We start from the raw sequence: 25,429 nt of genomic DNA, 5'->3' as shown, positions 1-25,429 counted from the left end.
TTTTCATCTAAAGGCTGTGAAGCCACTCTCTTTGTGAGCTGAATGCCAATGATATGTTATCTTTGTGAACTAAAAGCTAATATGTCATTCTTTTTTGAGGTGAGAAACCAATCACTCTCTGCAGAGCAAAGAGCTCACAAACTTTCTTTGACCTTGAAGCTACTCTCCACAGAGCCTTAGAGCTGGATCCCAGGAACAAAGATCCACTCTGCCAAGCCAAGCTCTGTGCCAGTGACCGAACCCAGACTGAGAAGCAGCATTATCTCTAGAAAGAAACTTCAGCACCTACATTCTTGTGCCAGAAAGAGTAAAGATTTTCCCTATGAAGTTACAGAGGGCACAGCAAAAGAGCTTAACAGCAAGTTAAGGAAGGCAGTTTCACATCACACCATTGACAAAGGACCACGTAACAAAAACCAAGAGTGTACACCAACGCAAGAAGAGTTCTCCACTTGAACCCAGTGCAACAACAGCAACAAACCTACACAACATCAGACATCATTAAAGACTTTGTATTGTAAAACTGTTTATCTTTGCCAAGATAAATTAGAACTCTAAATAGCCAGTAAACAGCCAGCCTTTTCTGCATTATGTTTTGTATGTCTTGCATCCTGTCTTCTACGTCAATATATATGCAGGTATCATATTTCTATAATCCTTACATTTATCCAGTGGCATAGCTAGGGGCGGGCAGAGGGGGCAGTCTGCCCCGGGCGGCACATTTTTGGGGGCAGCATTATTGGCCAAAAGGCTCAGTACAATTCGTGTGTAAACAGCAGGGTACGGAAAAATATCATTCATGAATGAAAAAAGTAAAATTCTCTGATTTTTATCCACAAATGCTTCAAAAATAATTTTCAGACTGTTCTTCTACGATGGCATCAGACAGAGCTGTTGAAATTTATGAGGCAATAACAAAAATAAACATAAACATTACACCGATAATAATTTCTAGGAAGACAAACAGCTAATTTACAATTTATAATTTCGTTTCGTTATCAATCCGAATGTGTTTTTGCTCTGTGCAGAAAACATCCCCACCTATCACTTGTATAGTACACTGGTTCTGGTTTTCGCAGTGTAATTATATTAAACTAATAATTAGAACACGGCCTTTCAGTGCGTCTATACTATATTCTTGTCTATCCATCCATCCATCCATTTTCCAACCCGCTGAATCCGAACACAGGGTCACGGGGGTCTGCTGGAGCCAAACCCAGCCAACACAGGGCACAAGGCAGGGAACCAATCCTGGGCAGGGTGCCAACCCACCGCAGATTCTTGTCTAGTTGATGCTTATAAATAACTATATATGAAAAATATTGTTGTTTCTCTCTATATGAATAAATCTATGCAAAATGTATCCTAATTTTTCTCTATACGTCATTTTAATTTTCTATTTAAATAGGTTAACATATTCAGATATGTTGGAGGGTGGCAAATTGAAGCACTGCCCCACCCGAGCGGCACGAACTCGAGCTACGCCACTGTATTTATCAATAAATTGTATTATTCTGTTTCGTAAAATGAGTCTGCGTCAGTCATCTTGATTAATTCTAACGGCCAGAGACATCTTCTACAAAGAAAGGTAAAGCCTTACCAGATTATTTGATTAATTATGGGAATTGCCAAAGGAAAAAACTGATAATTAATTAACTGATTAACATCAATTAAATCAATTCTTTTTCTCATGTTTATACCCCATTTACTACATTTATTTGGTGTCCCTGAAAGCAGAAACCTCTCATTTTTCTACAAGTCAATCCGTAAGACTTTTCACAAATCTTGTTCAAGAAGCAAATTCTATGAATAATTTGGCTATAAATTAACAAATACAGGCCAAAACCAAGGTCAGTCTGACCATCTGATACCATGTCAGCCATCACCTGAGCACTTTGTGTTCACACAAACAAATTGCAGCACCTTTTTGTAACAGGCCAAGAGATAAAGCTTTAAAAATGGTACAGTGACTAGGAAGAAGTATGATTAAAGATCTTACTGGTTTATTACAGCTGTTGAAAAATTCAGGATCAGAAATTGGGTCCATAAGGTAGGAGCGCACAATGTTGGAGCGTAGCCCTTTGGGAGCTTCATTGGTCATCTTGACACCATTCTGCAGTACTGAAACTGGGAATGTAGGGGAAGGGTAGCTGGTAAGCCACAGACGGAAATCAGGATGAGTTGTATCTGGATTCAGCTCCTGTAAAAAGTTCATATTGAATAATACACATAAATAAACAATAAACATGCAGTATACTTGAAAAATAACAGACGTTGTTAGTTAGAACAGGAGACAATAAAAAGCAACTTAGTTCAGCACAACAGATATAGCAGGCTCCTAGGGTGCTGCATTTGGTCACAATAATAGATGACTGTTATTAATCTGACAGATCTATTTGTTTTTATACATTTAATATTCTTTCCCCAGGTCTGTATATGAAGCTCCTCCTCTTGTTCTTCTTCTTCAGTAGCTTTTCCCATTTTTTTATGGGGTTGCTATTTTTTTGACTAGATTTCTCAATCACAGTCAAATCAAGATGAAAAGCTCTGTTCCACTTTAATCAGCCTAACATGTTTCCTTATCATTTATAATGTATTAATAATAATAATTCTTTACATTTATATAGCGATTTTCTCATTCCTTAATTTGTGGGAGTCATGGTGGCGCAGTGGTAGCATTGCTGCCTTGTAGTAAAGAGATCAGGATTCACATCCTGGGCCTTCCCTGCATGGAGTTTTATGTTCTCCCCATGTCTGCATGGGCTTCCTCCCACCATCCAAAGACATGCAGGTTAGGTGAACCAGCGGTGCTAAATTGGCCCTGGTGTGTGGGTGTGTTCAACCTGTAATGGATGAAGCCCTGGTCAGGGTTTGTTCCTGCCTTGCACATTATTCTAGCTGGGACAGGCTCCAGCACCCCAGACTGCAATCCTGGTCTGGATCAAGTAGGTTAGAAAAATGACATGACATTTTATTTTGTTTCTTTGAATTGTTTGCTTTGTAGCTCTATAAAGGACTCTAAACATGTGTTTGTGTGATTGATTATCTGGGATAAACCTGAGAATTTCTTTCTGTGCACCTCATACCACACATGATAGGATATAATTGTAAGTTACACTGCTAACCTGCAGCTATGCATACTGTAAATATATTATGAGTGCATAATTACTGCTAGTCTGCATCATCACAGCATAAAGCTGCTTCTTTCAACCCTGTTCAATAACTAATCAGTCTACCACCATAGCAGTCAGCTGCATCTGTCCATTTAGTGTCTGTTTTTCACTCAGAACTAGTGGTGATGTATGGCTCTGCTGCTCTGGGGTGTGCTTAATTACAGTATTTCATTGTGAAATGGAAACCAAGAACTGAAAAACATCATTAGAACACCACACTGTTTTGCATATCTACTTCACTTAATTTATTGACACCGCTATCTCAGATGGACAGTTTTAAGAAGATGGAAAGCCTTTTTGCTTCAGACTTTCATTCCCCTTTACAAATCTTGGATTTCCATCACAGGACTGTAATTCTTTATATGACAGAGTGCAGATTTGCAAGATCAATTATTAATTCATTGTAAAGATGGACATATCTTAGCATTACACAAACATTCCAGGACACACTGCACTGTACAATTTTAGATTTAAACACATCAAATGATATATAAAATCTTCCAGCTTATTACCTCACACACTCTCTCCAGCATTGGCATCCAGGAAGTGGCGAGATGACAGTTCTGCAAGACCACCCAAGTTCCCTCCTTTACTGCCTTCTCAATCATTCGCATGGCAATAGGACCTTGCCCTTGACCGAGTGAAAGGGAACTTAATTTGGATCCACCAAAACCCTGTGCATACAAATAGCCAAATATTTTATTATTTTTACTAAACATTGTTGGAATGAAACAGTCCTAAATAATTTATCAACAACTGCTTTTCTGGCTATAGAGTAGCAGAATAAGGGGTTTTATAATTTACAAGTAATAACATTGTGGCAGGTGGCTGATTGCGAGCCGCACCCAGCTACCTATTTAAGGAGCCGCCGCCCTGCAATCAAGGCTGGAGTCGGGTAGGAGGTGGACAAGGCCGGTGCAGAGGGGGCGAGGAGAGGCCCTGTGTGACGTGAGAGAGAAGAGAGAGAAAGAGAGACGGCTCAGAGAGGAGCCTGGACTGTGAGAGACTGTGGGGGGTTTGGTGTGGTGCACATAGAGACTGTTGTATATAGTAGAATTGTGTAAATAAACGTGTGGTGATGGACTGAAACGTGTCTGCCTGTCTGTGTCTGGGAAGCGCCCTTTCACAGTGGCGTAGTCGGCAGGATGCTGCACCTGGTTCAAGGTGTGGACCTGCATATCAGAAAAAGTTTGTGAAAGGCCCGGCACAGCAGGCGACCTCAACCCACGTGCCGCAGGGGCGGCGTGCACCCAACCCCGCAGCAACAGAGTGTGTCATGGACCGTTGGTGGACTTTGTATTTCAGGGGCAGCTCACCGACACGGCAGCAACAAGAGGCGCTGCTGGGAAGGAGAGGCTGCAGCTGGGGAAGCCGCAGCAGCAGCGGAGCTGCCCGGAGAGACGCTCTCCTGTGAGAGAGGAGAGCGAGATGGCCGGCAGGAAGTCCCTCCTCCTAACAGGCACGGGATTGGACAGCGTGTCCTGTTCTCTCGCCAGTGAGTGGTCGGAAGCGAGAGCAGGGAATGTCCGTCCCGTGCTTCAAAGAAACCCGAGTGGGCTGCAGGGAAGCGCCCATAGAGAGCAGTCGGTAAGTGGAACTACTGGCAAGGTAAGCCCACCGCCAGCTGCTTCTCTCTCCTTGGCGGCGATTTTGCAGGAGCTGCAAAAACAGCTGTGCCTTGTGCTGTTGCCGCCGGCCGAGCGATGTGCCCTCCGGGCGGAGACGCTGGAGTCAGGAGGGATGGCAGTGGCGTTGGATCGAGAGCCGCAGGCAAGAGAGGATCGGCGCGCTGCAGAGGAAGCGGTTTGGGGAAGCCAGTTCCTCCGATAAAGGAGTACGTGCTGCTGAGTGCGCGCGTACTTCAAAGGGCCATCCTCTGCGGAAGCAGAGGAAATACCCGTTGGCTGAGAGGTGGAAATGGAGCGTGATCCCACTGGTGGTCCCGTGGCGGGGAGCACGGACTGCTCAGGCTGGGAGGCTGGAAAAGAGAGCATCGGGGTACCGATCGGGGCCGAGAGCGTTGGCCCAACTGAAGACGAGCCGTGGGGCTGCGTCAGGGCAATGCCTCCGCCCTTGTTTTTCTATTTCTTTTCTAGGATCGGGCCCTAGGCTACGGAGTGTCAACTTGCTGCCGAGTGGTTCACGTCCTCGCGGAATGGTCCACTGGTCCTGGGAGGTCTCAGCTAGTGGGGGAGGCAGGTGGCTGATTGCGAGCCGCACCCAGCTACCTATTTAAGGAGCCGCCGCCCTGCAATCAAGGCTGGAGTTGGGTAGAAGGTGGACAAGGCCGGTGCAGATGGGGCGAGGAGAGGCCCTGTGTGACGTGAGAGAGAAAGAGAGACGGCTCAGAGAGAAGCCTGGACTGTGAGAGACTGGGGGGGGGGTTTGGTGTGGTGCACATAGAGACTGTTGTATATAGTAGAATTGTGTAAATAAACGTGTGGTGATGGACTGGAACGTGTCTGCCTGTCTGTGTCCGGGAAGCGCCCTTTCACAACATAAACAATGGGACATAACAAGGTCATTGAAAGGAACATATTTATTTATTTGTGAAAAGTGTACTCTGTGTGAAAAAAAACATATACACTATATATTAACAGATACATGAGTATGGTACACCTCAGTGGCAGATTTAAGAGAAATACTTGCTCATTTTTTCATTGTATCCTCAGGCGTGATTCAGAAGAAGACCACTAATCTTGCTTTGCTGCTATCTCAGGACCCACCTTTTCTGGTCCTGACAAACTAAATCTCAGCTATTCCTCAACATTCTCATTTTTCTAATTCTTATGGTATATATATATATATATATATATATATTCAGGCTGATGATTAATTGCCATTAACATGTGTGATTAACATGTTAAAAATTGCAGCGATTACATTTTCTGTCGCAACACCAAAATGTCTTAATTAAATCCAGTTAATCTGACTGCGCTTCACAGATTGTTAATGAAGTAATACCAAACAAATCCAAGTATATTAATAGAAGTACATAAATATATTGTACAAGTATCTGTCTTATGCGTGCTGTTAGTCACTGCTTGGACTTCCATACACACAATGTGTGGGAGCTTTCTTCATTCCAGGAGTGAGAGTTGGAAAATGGTGATTGACAGCATTACCCTTCAAGGGTGGGCTTTAAGGGCTGCTGTCAGGAATGGTTTTGATCAGTAGCCAATTAGGTCAGGCTGCTAAATACAAAAAAAAGAAGGAAAAAAAACCATTGTGAGATGTCGGATTCAAGCACTGAGATCACATTCTTCTCAGCAGAAGAAACATTTAAAAAGAATGTCCCTTGAACAAGTCCATCCATCCATCTTCTGTTCCTTATCTGGGTCTGGGTCTCGGGGTTAGCAGTCTAAGCAAAGATGCCCAGATATTCCTTTACCCTGGCAGCTCCTTTAACTCTTCCCAGGTCCCATAACAGTAGAAAAATATAATCTCTCCAGAATGTCATGGGTCTGCCCCGAGGTGTCTTCCTGGTTGAACATACCCAAAACACTTCCCCAGCAACACATCCAGATTTTATTCCAATAAGAAGCTCAAACCACCCCAATTGGCTCCTTCTGATTCAGAGGAGCAACAGATCTACTTCTACATTGAGCTCCTCCTGAATGTTTGAGTTCCCCCCCCCCCCTTCTCTAAGGCTGATGCCAGACACCGTGTTTCTCTCATTTGCATCTGCAATTGAACTGCTTAATTCCCTGCTCAAACCTTGTGATCATAGGTGAGGACAGGGACATAGGTCAATCAGTAAATCAAGAGCTTTGTCTTTCTGCGCCGGTCTCTCATCACCACAACTGACTGGTACAATGTCCGCATAACTGCAGATGCCACTCCGATCTGCCTGTCAAGCTCTTCCTCCCTTAGTCTTTCACTCGTGAACACAACCCTGAGATAATTAAACTCCTTCACTTGAAGCAGCAACTCATCCCCAACCTGAGGACGAGGTGTAAATAAACTGGTCTCCTTAAGCAATTGGCTAAATCTAATAGTGAGAAAATCAATAATGGCTTATTTTTCATCTTTATATTTTATAGACAACATTATTGACAGAACCAATCAAAGTGATTGCTAGAGTCTAATTTGCATTGAGATATGGCTCAAGATAAAACAAAATGAACCACTTTAGGTACTGTGAAAATGCATTTATGACTCATATATATATATATGGTTGAAATAGTTTTTACTGTCAAATAATGCAAAGAGTTCGCCCTAATTCTGGGCTCATCAAACGTACACACTCACTGCACCCGCCTCTCGGGGAATTGAACCTCGGACGTTAGCGCCAGAGGCGAAGCCTCTAATGTTGCACCACGGCGTGTGGTCCGTTCATTTGACAGCATCTACAGACTACGAATGCCATGAATATATATATATATATATATATATATATATATATATATATATAGGTCCAATTCATTCATTGTTCTTCTCTCTCTTGTTAAATTAACCCTAGCCTGAATGAATCTATTAATTTTTTACATTTAAAATTTCTCATTTAAAGATTTACCAATGTTGTTTCTTGTCCTAGAGTGTGTATATAAACACAGGGAACTCCAATTTCTGTATTACATCTTGCCTGAAGAAGGGGCCTGAGTTGCCTCGAAAGCTTGCATATTGTAATCTTTTTAGTTAGCCAATAAAAGGTGTCATTTTGCTTGGCTCATTGTTTCCATTTGAAAGTAACTGAAAACTAGTAAGCCACACATAAAAGTATGAATATACCTGGTCGTCAGCAAACTTCAGAAGTGCAGCCATTGGGTCAGATCCAGGGGACAAAATAAAGATAAGTGGTGCACAACAATGACTGTCTGCAAATGCCTTTCCCAGGTCAAAGGGTGGTGCTTCAATGAACTGGCGTCCCAAATTTGTGCTAACAAACTCCTGCACCATAGGAATCACCTAAAAGAGGAGAGGATTTGAAAGAAAATTGGGTAAGGCAAGAATGCAAGTATACTGTTGTTTCATATATAGTGGAAAATAATGTGATTGTAACAATCTTATCACACTGTTAAATCACAACCAGTGAGTACTTTATTACAATCATTCATATTCTAATACTAATTTCAGTCTTACAATATGGAACATCAGAATGGAATTGAATGATCTTTTATCACAAAATGGAATGAAGTGATCTTTTATCATTTATCTCTGAAATATATACAAAATTCTGATGAGATGAGGAAAAGAAGCAATGCTGAAAAGTACACGTACAAGTAAAAACTCACAGATAAATGTATAAAACACAAATGCATAAAGCAATTTAATTTCTTGAAATATCATTTTATAACACATTTTTAAAAAATCATTCCTATCTACATTTTCAATGAAACATAGTGCAGGATGTTGTTAATATTTTTAATGTTCCCACATAAATAATTCAGAGAACTCAAATCAAAACTAGTAACCTGCTGTGAAGTAAAACTGTGATGAGGGACTCTCGAAACTACAAGACACAGAAAAGTATATACTGTAACATAAAACTGTCAAACCTGCTTAAATATTATACAGGGTCACAGGGGGCTGAAGCCTTTGGGTACGTGGCAGGAAACCGCCGCAGACATTGTGCCAGCCCATCACAGCATTCACTCACACACATTTTCAGACCAAATTCAGACAATAGTGCGATTCAGCTTCACACAGGTACAGAATTTTTACGTCCTCTGTGTTTCAATTTTTTGTATCTTTCCCCTTCAGACACTCACTGCCTGCTTTCTTTTATTCTGTCAAATTTTGCTATTTCTGTCAGATGTCTTTCACTTGCAGCTGTTTTAGCAAAGCAGTGGATGAACTGATGGGAAGATTTTTAGATAATTGATAGATTTAAATCAGATTAGCAATGTGTGGTGATAGCTTTGACAGGGTTTTGTTTTTCAAAATTGATAAAATCTGTTAAGCCAACAGACATAAACACTGAAGATACAGAGGAAATACCTTTACAGTAATCCCTCCTCCATCGCGGGGGCTGCGTTCCAGAACCCCCCGCGAAAGGTGAAAATCCGCGAAGTAGAAACCATACGTTTATATGGTAATTTTTATATTGTCATGCTTGGGTCACAGATTTGCACAGAAATACAGGAGGTTGTAGAGAGGCAGGAGCTTTATTCAAACACTGCAAACAAACATTTGTCTCTTTTTCAAAAGTTTAAACTGTGCTCCATGACAAGACAGAGATGACAGTTCCGTCTCACAATTAAAAGAATGCAAACATATCTTCCTCTTCAAAGGAGTGCGCATCAGGAGCAGATAATGTCAGAGAGATAGAGAAAAGCAAACAAATCAATAGGGCTGTTTGGCTTTTAAGTATGCGAAGCACCGCTGGTACAAAGCTGTTGAAGGCGGCAGCTCACACCCCCTCCGTCAGGAGCAGAGAAAGAGAGAGAGAGACAGATAAAAACAAACAACCAAAAATCAATACGTGCCCTTCGTGCTTTTAAGTATGCGAAGCACCGTGCAGCATGTCGCTTCACGAAGCAGCTGCACAGAAGGGAGCAAAGTGAAGATAATCTTTCAGCATTTTTTGACGAGCGTCCATATCGTCTAGGTGTGCGAACAGTCCCCCTGCTCAATCCCCCTACGTCAGGATCAGAGAAAGTCAGCGCAAGAGAGAGAGAAAAGTAAGCTGGGTAGCTTCTCAGCCATCTGCCAATAGCGTCCCTTGTATGAAATCAACTCGGCAAACCAACTGAGGAAGCATGTACCAGAAATGAAAAGACCCATTGTCCGCAGAAATCCGCGAACCAGCAAAAAATCCACGATATCTAAATATGCTTACATATAAAATCCGCGATAGAGTGAAGCCGCGAAAGGCGAAGCGCGATATAGCGAGGGATTACTGTATATAAAAAATGTTTACTTGGAAGAATGGTGTATTTGGCCAAGTACTGTTAAATTGAGATATTTTTTCATCACTGATTGGAGTTTTTGTTGCATTCTTTACTGTTGAAATTTGCTATACATCATACTGTATTTAAGGGGATGTACTACTGGAAACTTGAACTGATAACAAATCAAAGAATGACATTCGAAACAGTTTCAACAGAAAGTATACTAATGAGATGCAAAATAAGACACAATTTTTTTTTAGTGTGCTAATGAAAGCCATCTAAAAAACCTTAAGTCCATTCCAAAACCTAGCAGCAGTGTTTATTCCCCCAGCCATCCATGCGTAGCATTGAGTGCCATCTCACCATACATTCAAACAGTTTCTGGCCCTGGGCCATTGTGCTGCTATTTCAGCACAGCGCTGTGCTTGATCTGCGACCAACACTCCACTGTGCACACACCTGCACTAACGATCAGTATGTCGTACCAATTTACTGATAGTCACCTTTACGCAGCTCATACTGTCTGCTACATATTATATGCTATGCTTACACCTGATACTGTTTATATTTATTGATACTTATTGCAGTTGTTTATTACCATTGCTTTATTTAGTGATTTGTGAAATAACAGCATGAATGCAATAAAAGTATAAATATAATAAGAAGGGTCAGAATAGAAAAATAGCTTTTACATCCTTACTTTATCTGGTCGTAGACAACGAATAATCAACATTCTCTGGAACTGGCCAAGTTTTTCCTGCCAATCTGAAGGGAAAGGTGAGTTATGTGGCTCCTAAAAAATAAACATTTTATTGATGAGTTGCCTGTATAATAACAAATAGATTTAGATTTCTTTTTTGTTTGTTTTAAAAAAAAATGTCTCAGAGGAAAATCAAAAAAGCAACACCATGTTAGAGACAAACTGCACATTTCCTTTGATAAGCTGCAGTATAGCAACCCACATTAGACACTCTCTTTATTTAACTGTGTGAGACATGGCATTGTGAGACCATTAAATCTCTTCTTACAGTACAAAGCAGTTCAGGGATTAGCTGAATAAAAATGTGGGGCTCTTTTTAATTTCAAGAGGGCAGAACATCCCACTCCCAGTGAGAAATATTTGTTTAAATATTGCTTATATCAATCAAACGCTTTCTGATTTTGACAGGCAAGACATCTTGTGACACCAACTCCAATTTACAGACAGATAAACTCAATATTAAAAGGATTGCTTCTTCTTTTCATTCAATCTTGCACAATGAGGATAACAGCAGCAGTTTGTCATTTATTTTTTAAACCCAGGATTTATTAGCTTATTGCAAGATTAAGCAACATAATTAAGTGGCCAAGAAAGCAATCAATTTCTGCCACTTGTACCAGCATCTTTTATTGTGAAAGATTGGCCTAGTTGGAATACTAGTTGATTTCTTTTATCTACACATTTCAGTGAAAATTCATGTTTAAGGCAGTTGTCAATTAAGTTGTGGGGTTGTATTCTGCTCACAAGTTGATAAGTAAGTTTTGAGCATACAGTCCCTCAGCATGAATCTACATGGTAATAAAAAAGCTAATAAGTTACATTAGCTGTAACATGGGGTTTAGAACTTGATTCCCTATGGCACCATTGTTCTTTTCAACTTCCTGGCACCTTATTCAACATGTCTTGGGAATGTCCATTTGCTGTTGCTCTCTGGTGCTTCGATTCCATGTCCCACTCTATGATTATTTCATTTCCTATTGTCTTGTCTCCTTCAAGTTTTCCTCCTTCTCCTCTTTCCTCACTTTCCTTCCTCTCTTGTTGTTACATTGCTATTAGTCTACTGCTAGAATCCTCCTGTACTGCCTCCCTTGCAATCTGGAAGTATTTATTTTAATATCCTGTCCTTCTTGAACTGCCAATGTCCCAGATCAACAACTCTTCTGGCTCTACTGTCCAAAATTGGCTTCATGCTTTGAAGTTACAGTAGCTAAGAGATAGGTGGACATTGGTCTATAATATGGTTCCACAATTCTATCATGTTTTACCCCATTCTCCTTCCCTTTCTATTTAGCTATCCTGCTCTGGCTGTATGTACCAATTTGCCTGGTGACTTCATATTTGCCTCCTTTTTCTTGCTATCCATCTCCATTTTAGTGCTATCTCAGGGTTGGTTAGGTGGTGGTGATGATGATGGTGGATGCTGTTGGAGAGGTGTTTTGTGTTTTTATATAATACTAGGGGGGCAAGCCACCCTGGCGCCTTTGGCGCCCAACCCCTAGTTATGGCTAGAATATTAGTAAAATCTATAAATGTACAAAAGAAAAATTATTATTTATTGGAGTCAAAATCATAAAATTCTATAAATATGTAAAAGAAAAATTAATTATTATTTAACGGAGTAAAAATCATGAAATGAGAATAAAATATTTACTCTCTTACTAATTGGAGTATTCTGGTTAAACCGAGGTCCACTATGCTCGATGAGTATTTATAAGAGACTAAGTAAACGATCCATTCATTTTAACTGACATTCTTATAGATACAAAAACTTTTTTTTTTAAAAATGACATGAAAACTAAAGTGGTATATGCAATGGGTCATCGTAACTCGACCTTCTTGATATTTTAGTTTATAATTTAAAAACAGAATAAGAATCTGAAAATCTAACAACATCACATTAAAGTTTGATAAAATCTGAAAAGAATGATACCAAACATATATATGTAGGTTTTAATATAAGCCGATTTAAAGCGTGACAAAAAACGTGACGTAAAAAGTCACATAAAATCGTTGCACTTTTAGGCTTAGGATTTTATATATATAAAGTAGATACAATCATTCATTGTTGTCTCCTTACCTAATGTACTGCTATTTCATCTGGTAAATTAATATTTCATCGCAGAACAGTTTATAAATATTTAATTAATTACATAATAATAAAAAAATATATTATTTGAAGTAGAGTCTTTTCATTTTGTAGGATTTTACATGAAGTTAAAAGGCTTTTATAGCATAAAATAACACATATTTATTTATAAAAATTAATCCTGAAGAAATGCATTTGCATTTAAAGGGATATTACTAAGTATACAATGGAATATATAACTGCCATTTTTATAAGAAATTATAGCATCCACCTAACAAACTTACAAATAGTAATACTGCCAAAGTAAAGCCTGCCACACAACTAAATATTTCTGCCAACCTAGGCACACATTGTTTCACCACTATTATGTTCAGAAATTCCCAAATAATGTTTCTATTGCAGAGACATTCAATTTGACTGAACAATAAAAATGGTAATAAGGGGAAATTATAGGAAATTAATGGTGAGTCAGTCGTAAAAGTATACTGAGTAGATTTACATTTATTTGCTTAGCAGAACCTTTTATCCAAGGCAACTTATAAAAGAGGTCAATATAATCAAGTATACATCAGTCAGGCGGACTGTTACTGAGCAAGAGTGCAAAGTTGAACACCACAAGTGAACAGCTCAGAACAAAACACAAGATAGTTACAATTTCAAGTTTACAAAACTAGATAGATAGATAGATAGATAGATAGATAGATAGATAGATAGATAGATAGATAGATAGATAGATAGATAGATAGATAGATAGATAGATAGATAGATAGATAGATAGATAGATAGATCTGTCTTCGGCTTTTATACAGAAGCTATTCAAATAAATAAATACCTAAATAAATAATAAATAAATAAATATATACACACACTTTGGTCTGAACAAACACCAGAATGACTATCAAGAAAGAAAATTAAAGAGAAAGAAAACTTCTGACTTGGCTGTCAAGGTCACAGTGAGGCATTATGCAGGCATCTTGCTGTTGGTATAAAGGAGTCCCAGTAGTGTCTCTTGACACACTTCTGCTGAATATGCTCAGTATTAGCGTCAGAGAGAGGATATGCAACATTGCTCGTAACCACATTCAGTTTTGTTTTAATTATCTCTTTTGCTACAACCTCCAGGGGGTCCATAGTGCATCCAATAACTGAGCCTACTCTTTTAATTAGCTTGTTGATTTGTTGGGCTTCTCTTTAAGTGATTTTGCCAGCCCAGCACACCACAGTGTAGAAAATCGCACTGGCCATCACAGAGTTATAGAAGATGTGAAGGATGTCAATTCCCACATTAAAGCAATGCAGTCTTCTAAAGAAAAATAGCTTGCTCTGCCCTGTCTTATATAGTCCTCCTGTGTTCCAAGACCAGTCCAACATGTCATTAATGGAGGTGCCCAAATACTTTTAGGAGTGGACCACCTCTACATCCACTCCTTAAATAGTGACCGAACACAAAGGCTCTTTAGTATGGAGGAAGTCAATAACCAGTACCTTGGTTGTGATGATGTTAAGATACACACAATTCCCTTTGCACCAAGAAACAAACTTCTCCACCTGATCTCTGTATTGTCTCATCCTCTTTATCAATACACCCCATAAGTGCAGAAACATCTGAGAGTTTGTGCAAGTGACATGACCTTGTGTCATATTTATAGTTGGATGTGTACAGAGTGAAGAGAAAAGGACTGTTCCTTGTGGTGCTCCAGTGTTGCTCACATCCATATCAGAAACACAGTCCTTGAGTCTCACAAACTGCGGTCTGCCCGACAGATAGTCTATTATCCAGGACACCATATGCTCATCCACCTGCATTATCTCTGAGTGTACTCCTTAACAGTGATGGCTGGATAGTATCAGAGGCACTGGAGAAATCAAAAAACATAATCCTCACAGTGCTACCAGCTTTGACTTTTGACTTTGACTTTGACCAGGTGAGAATAAGCCTTATGGAGCAGATAGATGATTCCATCCTCCACTTCAGTCTTTGTCAAATAGGCAAACTGCAGTGGGTCCAGGCGGTCTACCACAAGAGGACTTATATAGTTCAGGACTAGCATTTCAAAGGTCTTCATGATATGAGACAGAAGTGCCACTACTCTGTAGCTATTAGGTGAAGAACTTCTATTATTGCCTAAACAGACATTCACTAAACAAAAGAGTCTTCTAACACTTCTTAAACACATTGAGGGATTCAAAATTTTGAATGAAAGTGGGTAACTCATTCCAGCAGCCAGGAGTTACACATGAAAAGAATCTGGACTCAGATTTGATACCCCATAGATGTGGCATTACCAGACACCATTCAACAGCAGACCTAAGAAGTCAAGAATGAGCACAGAATCTCAGAAGTGTCTCTATATGTATACTGTAGGTGCTGACCCATTGACTACTCAGTAGGCAAGCATCATGGATATGAACATAATATGACACTATAGGAAGCCAGCGTAGGGCTCTGAAGAGATTAGAAACATGTGTTCGCCTCAATGGGTTGAATATAAAACCTGCCATTGCATTTTGAATTATGCCCTACCAGAGAGCCTGAGAACACAGAAGATTGTGGGCTGTTTTAAAAAACAACTAAAGACTTTTCTATTTAGGAAAGCATATTAACAACAATGCTACTAATTATTGTTGTTTCATCTCTGTTTTTAACTTGTTTTGCCTTTCTTTAAACTTTTTATGTAGCACAGATTTACTACAAATGTAAAGTACCTATAAATAAAACACATTATTATTTTTATTATTATTATTATATTATTATTATTATCTGTAGTGGCTTGGTGATACATGACAGTACTCATGCCAACAGAGACTTTCAGTAGTCCAAACTTGAAAAAAATCAAAGCTTGGACCAGATATTGTGCTGAATATTCTGTTAGATACAGTCAGATTTGGCGGATATTGTATAGTGCAGTGTTTCTCAACATTTAAGTATTTGCGACCCGAGTTTTCATAACAGTTTTAATCGCGCCCCCCTAACATTTTTTTGAAACCCTAATAAAATTTATTCCTATACTTTTTGCTGCCAATACACCGCTACAAGTTTAAAATTTTCCTAAGAATAGCAAAATTACGTCACATATGGCAACATTCACACCTAGGGGGGCACGCCCCATAGTTTGAGAACCGCTGGCATAGTGTGAATTTGCAAGACAAAGAGACCACAGCAACATGGTCACTGAAGGACATCTGGTAATCGATCACGACCCCAAGGCTGTGCACCAACTTGGTGGATGTTAGTTACAATGAGCCATGCTGAATAGGGGTGGTGTACTGAACAAACAGATGAGCTAAGATAACAAGAAGGTTTGTCTTTGCCAGGACAAGCCTAAGATGGTGTTCCTCCTTCCAAATGACTAAAGACACATACCAAGAATGGTAACTCATGTGAAGTGGCACAACACGTATCATTCTATGTAGTAAAAAAAAAGCATGAACTCTTTTCCCCTTTTTCTACGCCATGCCCTTTCAGAGTGATTACGTATTTAACCACTTACCAAGCTGTCATAGACCTCTTTCCACCCCTCCTTCAGTTTTGCAAAATCCTTGCGCATTCCCTTGAAATGTTTTAGGTCATCAAGTCGACAGATCTCATCCCAAGAGGTTTGTGGCAGCCAAACAGTAGGATTTGAATGAGGATTATCTAGACCCACTCCTCCAGTGAGCAAGAATCTCCACTCAGCATCATCAATCTAAAAGAAACACAAACATTGAGCAAGTGAAAGATTTATTATTCTGTAACGTTTTACTATTTATCAGTCTTTTTTTGGTTGTTAGGGACAGACATAGTGAAGTACTATGGGAGACAACTTGGAGAAAGCTGCTTTTATACTTTATAAGTGCCTTCATACTTTTGCCTGTAGTGCCACAGGATAAAAATGATTACTTAGGCTAAAACATTATTTTGTTTCCTCTCAATGGCTGGGCACAACAGCACAAGGTTATTGGCTGGAGATTTCATGGGAAGCAGCATATCAGGAGAAAGGTACAAACCTAGCAACCTACTTTATATATATTTTAACAGTGGATAAGGAAAACAAATGGGTGTATGTACTTGTTATCCTGCTAAAAACTATCATAATCCAAAATATGTTTTTCATTTGTTATAATAATTAATGCAATGCAACCTTAATGAATTTTTTATTGTCATGGTTTGCTCCACCTCCTCATGACATACACTATGTCACCAAAAGTATGTGAACACCCATCTAAATTATTGTGTTCAGGTATTTCAGCCACACAAATTCATAACAGGAGTATGAAATCAACTACATTGCCATTCATTTTCCATTGACAAACATTGCCAGTAGAATGGGTCGTACTAAGGAGCTCAGAGACTTTATATGTGGCACTGTCATCGCATACCACCATTGCCACAAGTCAATACGTGAAATTCCTGATCTGCTAGGTCTGCACCGGTCAACTATTAGGGCTATTATTGTGAAGTTGAAGTATCCAGATACAACAACAGCTTAGCCATGACAAGGTAGACCATGCAAATGCACAGACTGTGGTCGTCAAGTGCTGAAGCACATAGTGTGTAAAAATTGCCTATCCTCTGTTACATTACTCAGAACAGAGTTCCAAACTGCATTAAGAACTGTATGCTGAGAGCTTCATCAAATGGGTTTCCATAGCCAAGCACCTGCACATTAGCCTAAAATCACTATTCATAGTGCCAAGTGTTAGTAGGGGTGGTTTAAAGCATGCCACCACTGGTGCAGTGGAAATGTGTTCTGTGGAGTGATGACTCACACTTCACTATATGGCAGTCTGATGGATGAATCTTAGCTTGGCAGGTGCCAATAGAATGCAATTCCAATGGATTGCTTATTGCCTACTGTATAAAGTTTGGTGGAGGTGGGATAATGATCTGAGGAAATTTGTTTGGTTTGGGCCAGGCCTGTTGGTTCCAGTAAAGTATGCTGTTAATGCTACAGCAAACAAAGACATTTTAGACAATTGGGTGCTTCTAACTTTGTGGTGACAGTTCGGAGAAGGTCCTTTTCTGTTCCAGCGTGACTGTGCCTCAGCACACAAAGGCAGGTTCATAAAGACATGCCTTAGTGAGTTTAGCATGGAGAAGCTCGAATGACCTCCACAGAGCCCTGATCTCAACCCTATTGAACATCTTCTTATCCAACATCAGTACCTGACCTCACAAACACTTTTGGCTGAATGGGCACAAACTCCAACAGACACAATCTAAAATCTTGTGAAAAATCCTTCCCAAAAGAGTGTAGATTGTTAAAGCCTCAATAGAGTGTCAAACTCCATATTAATTTTCATGGTTTTGGAAAGAGATGTCCAACAAGGTCATATAGGTGTGATGGTCACATGTCCACAAACTTTTTGGCATATAGTGTAGTGCAAGGAAGCTCCCAAGAACAGGTCAAGAAACTTGTGATGACCGAGAGTCTGTTCCAATTGTTTTTAAGGTGGGGGCTGGAAGTCAGCTTGAAGGAGCTTTGCCCAGGAGGAAAACTTGAACCCAGGGAAGCAAGACACATCCATAAGATCAACAGCGGAGACCAACAGACCAACGCCTTTTACCATTATACCCCAGGAACAGTGTATGAAAAGGGAAGCCAGAAGGAGGGAAGGTAGTCTGCTTCTGGCCAGACAGCGAGGAGGAACTCCAGCTTATGCAGAGTGCCAGTGATGTACAAGACAATTTCTACCCTAGGGCTGAGCCCTTGAAGAATAGCTTACAAAGTCCTTGAAGGACAGATAGATTATTGCTGCAAGGTCCTTGAAAGGCCTTTTAGACTTATAATACTAAGAACTGTGAAACAAAGATAAGAACTTAACATACTTGCTTATTCCTTTATAAAAACATGGAGTACTCACAGAATACTCATCGTCTAAGCACCCCCTCAGAGGTCACATTAAAGATGAGGCAAATTGATTTTTTTTTGTATGTGTATGTGTATATTTTTCTCTTTACAGCTTCATTCCTTGCACATACTTGTAGCAGTCTCTGTTAAATGTCTCAGCTACCATTGCCTTTAACCTTCCAAGTCTAACATTACACCAGCCTTTCAGAGTGAATGAAATCCACAAAGGCCTCTTCCCCTTTATTATTTCTGTTTACTGAACTATTAAACACATTTTCTCCTTTGCTAAGAACTGGTCACACAGGAGAGAAATGAAAATGAAATGAAGAAAACGTAGGCGTACTGACCAGCTTTTCATGCTTCAGCAGGTTGACATTGAGACAGAATGAGAAGAGCAGCTTGTCCTTTTCAAACAGCGAACGGCACACATTAATGTACAAAGAATAGGTGAAGTGCTCACGCAGAATTTGAAGTCTGTAAAATGAGCAAAACTGTTGTTATGAACAAAGCAAAAAAATGCAATAATCTTCTAGAATACACCACAAACTTTAGAATAGAATGATATATATAAGTGAACTTTAACAAAAAAGATATGGGAAAAATTAGGCAGGCACTGCTGCATACAGGCAAAGTAAACGCCAACACTCATTCAGTGTTTGACCTGAAGCAAGTCATTTAATCTGTCTATACTCCAATTGTGCATGTTTTTTTTCTAAAAAGTATTTAAAGTGCTTCCAATCAATGTTTCAGCATTGTTTAAGGATTACAAAGTAAGAGCTTGTCCTAATGACAGTATGATATACTAGTACAAAAGCAAAGGATGAAGAATTCTTCAATAAATTCTAGCTGAAGAGCTACTTGCAGTGTAAGATTAAATGATATCATTAAAGGTATTCATAGTGTGTGCTTATCTTTAGTCCCAAATCTCACGCACAATATCTATGGCCACCACTGCCTGCTGAATTACTGTCAACTCCAAGCCTCATGAATCAAGTCCTAAACAATGAAATGTGCCTGAACATTTTCTCCCTCTGCTGCACATCTATACCTCCTACCTCTGATAGTTCTGCCCATTTCCCACAAATGAGCACTCCATAAACCGTGCCTGCATGCTCCTGTAACCTGAACCTACACACCTTCTTTCTGTCTGTGCACCAAATGATATGAATCTCCAAGTTCACCTCCTATGACCTCAAGTGTGCAACTCATAATCACACCTTTCCATAATTTTTCCCTCATCAGGTTATGAACAAATGGTACCTGATCATACCTTAATGAAAAAAAACTGGAAGGGATGTCAGCACATTACAAGGCACCTTAGCACAAAAACCTTCATACCAGGCAAAGGTCTCCATTCCACTGAACGGTTTGAATTTTGCCTTGGGCAATTAAATGAGATAGATGGGGCTTATTTAAGGAGGAAACCCGCTAAAACATGAAGAAGACATTTAGACAATAAACAGGAGGTAGTACATCTGCCATGGGCCCAAGTACTGTCAGACACCAATCAGTCAGTGTTAATTTTAACCACAATACCTTTGCATTGCACCAGTGCTTTACAATTTAGTGATTATTATGCTTCAAAAGTAATCAACCAATACATGGCATTACAAGTCAGTCAGCATGGAAATTCAAATAGGTCAATTAGATAAAAAAATAGGAAAAGACAGACATGCAGTATGTGACCCAAAATAAAGATGAACTGTCAAGGACTGAAGCTGATAATGATTAACTGAATTTATCACAGTAAGGCTTGTCATATGCCCTGTTGGTCCAGTATACTACACCATATGCAGTATGTCTGGACACCACTGACAGTACTACATTTTGTGACATATGGCTTGCTACAATTTTCAGTTATTTCAAGATTATGGAGCTGCTTCTTATACAGTATATAGTGAACCACCAACGTGACTGTCATGATTAAACTGAAGAGGTGACCTCTACTAGAAAAATGTTTTGAGCTTCTTGTATAATTAGTATTGTGGGAATATAAGAAAGTAATATGTATAAAGTGATGCAAGGCTAGACTCAATAATTTAAGACTCAGACTAGTAATTCAGACTCAGTAATTTAAAAAAATAATAACCTTAGCAGACAGTAATTTTAGTTTTATGGCGGTACTTGCTGCGAGAGATACTACAGATTATAAAATAAAGTTTTGTGATTTAGAAATATGATTAATTAAACATATCACAGCCATAAAGTGCATTCAGTGTTACCTCAGCACCCTGTTTATAGATTTCTACAGTTTTATTAATTCTATTGCATATTTTATTTTGGTAAGTTCTGCCCTCTATTTTCTCTCGATGTGATTGCTTTATGTGAAATGGCAGATAGCAGCAATACAAGTTTGCAATAGCTTCAAAATAGTATTGCTTTAATAGTAAGGTGAAGGATTTATACAAAAAATATTCTTCTGTACTTTTACATATATATTGTTTTGCACATTATGGGAGTGTGTTGAAGGCCCCAGCAAAAAATGTAAAACAGGTGTCAGGTTTGGGCACAGTCACTAACTAACATCTCTGCCTCCTTCCACGCCAGAGCAGAGTATAAGCCAACAGAACATGAGTGGCCTCACTTCTGGCCATGTTATGGAAGTCATGTCTCTTCTGATCTTGAACATGTAGAAGAACAGAGCTAGCCATTCATCATTGGACCCGCATCTGCTAGAGCCACATTAGCCTGCAGAAGAATTTACCAGAAGCGTAACACTGATCTAATTATTTCAAACTATTTTTGTCTGTTTTTTTTTTCCTCAATTTTTCTTAGCATTATTGGTCTAGGAGACCCCAACCCTTTTACATTGTATTGTTTCTTCTGTTTTCACAGTAAATATGTTACGGCCAAAACCCAAAGTTCGGCCAAAGATTGAAGTGTCAAGCCAAACTGGGAAATGGCCAGTGTCGCTGTAAATTGACCGGCCAAAGTCCAATCTTTTCCTCGATTTCGGGATTTGGCCAGACAGTTTGCGAAATGGCATGGGGCGATTTGCCAAAGTCGGAAGAAAAAAGGCATGAGCAGCGATTTGTTGCGTACTTAGTAGTGCAATTGCATTGAGTGTAGTCTTGGCATCTCTTGTTCAGAAAGTGGACACCACTTGGTTGTTTCACAATAATTAAGATTAGGTATATAAGTAGGTTTCACATTTCTGTTATCATTTTAACCCTAAAATAGTGACTCAACATCAGGGACCTATTTTATTGACCTTAAGGTTAGAGTTTGGGCGAGGGGAAGGCCATCTCAAGTGGCGTCCACTTTCTGAACAAGACCCGCCTTGAACAGTTTCTCATGCAGAATGGAAAACTCACTTCTGAATCTGCATCTGAAATTTTTAAGCATCGTCGCACCTTGAGTGGACAGTCTTACATCAGCGCATCGAATTTTGTCTAGGGAGTTCTCGCCACTTCGCAAAATGGCCGGCCAAAGTAGCATATACACTGGTCATATTTTTTTATACACTTATACAGTAGTACATTCATACATACATTGCTATTACAGAACAAAGGACCACTGCCAGCCTTGTGTTAAACATACCATATGATAAATTGTTTATCTTAAGTTTCTCACTTTTTCACAGTGTATAGGATGATTAATTACTCTTTAGCTGTTGTTTCTTGTCTATGCCTCTATAAGCTTAGGAATGTCATTGTTTTGTCAGAGTGGCTTAAAACAAACAAGAGTTCACTTTAGCAGTGTGAGTTCAGTACATTTATTTAAAAAGAACCTGTAACAGTAACAACTCAACACTCAACACTCAACAGCTAGTTTAACTCTCCTCCTTGGATGGAAAATGGCATTGAGTTATGAAGATAAGGGGTTCAGGAGCTCAGAGATGATTTTGTGGCCCACACATGGCAGTGCGATGATGGTGCCTCTTAGGCTGATGTGCAGTGAATGGAAGGTGCAAAACAATTGCTCCTCTTACTCATATGGTGTTTTAGGTATCAGGCGGTTGTTCCACTATGTGGCCTATGCAGTAGGATGCCTGTAGGGGGCAGCAGCCCTATATATTATACTTGGAGGGTCTCACGAGGCCAGCAAAGTCAGCTAGATGGCTTACACAAATTTTTAAAGGAATGCTCATTTCGATCATCTGAAGCAACTTTTTTGCATATTTTATTTTCTGTATTCAAATATCAGACCCACGTAGGAATACTTCCAATAAATGTAACAAAATAGCTAAAGGCACTATATTAATTTTAGTACCTATCAGTAAAATATTAAAAGGCATTATTAAAACCAGAATAAAACATCAGGATACTAGTACATTCTAATCTTTTATAGAAAGAGTTATTTCCAGAAATCAAGGATGCATTTTGTAAAATGTTATTGAAATATTTTAGGGGGATGTTTTAAATTAATATGAAGTGTACTGTTGTTTTTCTTTGTTGCCTAATAATTTAAAATAATTATATCTCAGTCAGACTGATCTACTTCCTAAAATGCATACAGAAGTGTCTAATACTCTGTATTAGTGTCTGGGGATATAATTATATTTGAGGTTATATGCCACAGTTAATCGTGTTTAACACTACACACATTTAAATAATGTCATTACCATATAATTACATCATCACCAGTTTAATCATTCCTTTGTTAAGTTAGCCAGAAACAATGAGCTTTTCCACCGAGAATGTGCAGGCTCCTTGGAAAGGAGATTTAAGAGCCCACGGCATTTTCTCGGCAATGCTTGGTGGTTGTATTTAATGTTTTCAATGATTGTAAGTAATAGATGTTGCATAGTTTAATACAATTACTCCTATCGTAAGGAGCAAGGTGCACTTGTGCATATTGATTTCATTGCAATTTCTCTGTTATGATTACATCTTAATATTAAACCTGAAGAAAACAAACACACTGAGAGCAGCACAATCTTTACAGGTCAGAATTACTCATTCATTCATTCTTTTTTCAGTTAGCTCTAAAAAAAACTTCAAAAACAAATTGCACCTTGACTGAAGTACTCATGTTTGTTTAATTGTTTTAATTTAAGAATTTAATTACAAAATGCAGTTGCTTTTTTTGAACCAGCTTTATCCAGTTCAGGGTCACTACCACAGAAGCTCACATCAGCAGTACTGGGTACAAGGCAGGAACCGATTACAAATTGGCTGCCAGTTCATTGTAGGACATACTGATACACACATCCACACTCACTCAAATGTGGCCAGTTGTGACCTTCTAATTAATTTAACATGTATGTATTGAGGAAGTGGGAGGAAAGTCAGGGCACCACCCTGTGGAAAACTCACAGATATAGGCAGAACGTGAAAAATCCACCTAGGCTGTGACTTTGCTAATAAACATGATTATTATTTGGCTAATTTATTAAAAGTTTTTAAGGGTTTGTGTAATGAAGATGATAAATAAAAGTATGTATTTATTGTAACTTTAATATTAATATAACTAAAACACATCAGAATAAACTGTAATCATTCAAACCTAAAACACATACTAGCTTTAATTGATAAACTGCAATACTAAAAAAGGTAACACTTTCATTTAGGTCTATTACTCATTTACCCTCACGTAACAAGACCTCAACAAAGGCTTCTTGTGGTTTTCCAAACACTTACGAAACATCAGTAGATATGTTATTCATCTCCATGCAGTGTGGCATATTGATGTGATAGTAAAACTCCTTCTAAATATGAAGGATTCACAGGTCTTATACTAAAAATGTAATATCAAGAGAAACGTGTCTCAGTTGAGCCACCTCAGAGCACTCCAAAGTGAAGCTTTGTTAGCAGGTCACATTGCCGAGATGAATAAACACTTTAATGGCGCTTTGTAAGTGTTATGAAGACCCAAAAAAGTGGCTGTTAAGGCCTTGTTGCATAACAGTAAATGAGTAATACATGCATTTTGTAGTACCTCAATTAAAGTGTTATCTATACAAGACTATATTTTTAAGTTAATTTGAATAAAGTGATTGTAGTTTTTGCTACTACAGATTATTATTATTTTTTAAGACTAAAATGTATTTATCCCAAGATAGCACAAGTTTAAAATAACAACTTTATCAACTACATGACAAAATGGCATGTTTAAATTTGTTCATGTGTTGACCACTAGTATTAATCATACATTTATTTATTTATTTAAATATTCATCACTTTAGTTCAGACATTGGTTCTGATTGAGTAATTAATAATATGTGTTATCTGTATTTACTAATCATAATAATTTCCATAAAGGAGACTGTGTAAAATGTGCCATTTAAATAGTGAAACTACATGGTTCCTTCAGCTATTTCTGAATTTTTCATTTTCCTTCTTATATATGTGTAGTAATAGACAAAACATACAACACACAATGAGCAGTGTCCTGGTTAATCAGCCTGTAACTTTAGAGACTTAAAGACTGGAGAGGAAGAGGTGAAATTGTCAGGCTTAACACATTAATTAATTCAACATGAATATGAAAAAGTGGAGAAATACTCATATGACAGGTTTTACAGGGGCAGTGAAATGAAAAAGCATACTGTATGAATGATCAGGGGTGCATTTTTAAAGCACTAGTTAATTAATTAATTTATGAATTCTTACATTTCAATTCTGGAATACAGTTTATGGCTGGTGTTTTGATGGAGTCTATTTCAGAAGCATGAGGCACAAGAACCAATCCCAACTGATATTCTGATAAACTGCAATTCACATTCACCCACAGTGATCACCTTAGACATGCCAATCCACCTAACCAGTACACCTGTCGGATGTGCGAGAGAACACCTGAATCTT

The 25,429-nt window shown here is 38.9% G+C and overlaps 1 protein-coding gene across 3 annotated transcripts in view; it reads right to left on the bottom strand.

Annotated features, from left to right (window-relative positions):
* The window catches only part of dnah7 (dynein, axonemal, heavy chain 7), a 496,694-nt gene that overhangs the window by 78,964 nt on the left and 392,301 nt on the right, over positions 1 to 25,429 (bottom strand). For all 3 annotated transcript variants that reach the window (XM_051930473.1, XM_051930475.1, XM_051930474.1), the window contains exons 51-56: positions 19,031 to 19,157; positions 16,344 to 16,538; positions 10,707 to 10,799; positions 7,905 to 8,081; positions 3,686 to 3,847; positions 2,000 to 2,200 (exon numbers count right to left, since the gene is read on the bottom strand). In XM_051930473.1, coding sequence (XP_051786433.1) covers positions 2,000 to 2,200; positions 3,686 to 3,847; positions 7,905 to 8,081; positions 10,707 to 10,799; positions 16,344 to 16,538; positions 19,031 to 19,157 — 955 coding nt within the window. The remainder of the gene's footprint in view (positions 1 to 1,999; positions 2,201 to 3,685; positions 3,848 to 7,904; positions 8,082 to 10,706; positions 10,800 to 16,343; positions 16,539 to 19,030; positions 19,158 to 25,429) is intronic.

Source organism: Erpetoichthys calabaricus, chromosome 8 (genome assembly GCF_900747795.2).
Source record: "Erpetoichthys calabaricus chromosome 8, fErpCal1.3, whole genome shotgun sequence".
Lineage (NCBI taxonomy): Eukaryota > Metazoa > Chordata > Cladistia > Polypteriformes > Polypteridae > Erpetoichthys > Erpetoichthys calabaricus.
Note: the sequence above shows the minus strand (reverse complement) of the source record. Positions and strands in the feature narration are given on the sequence as shown.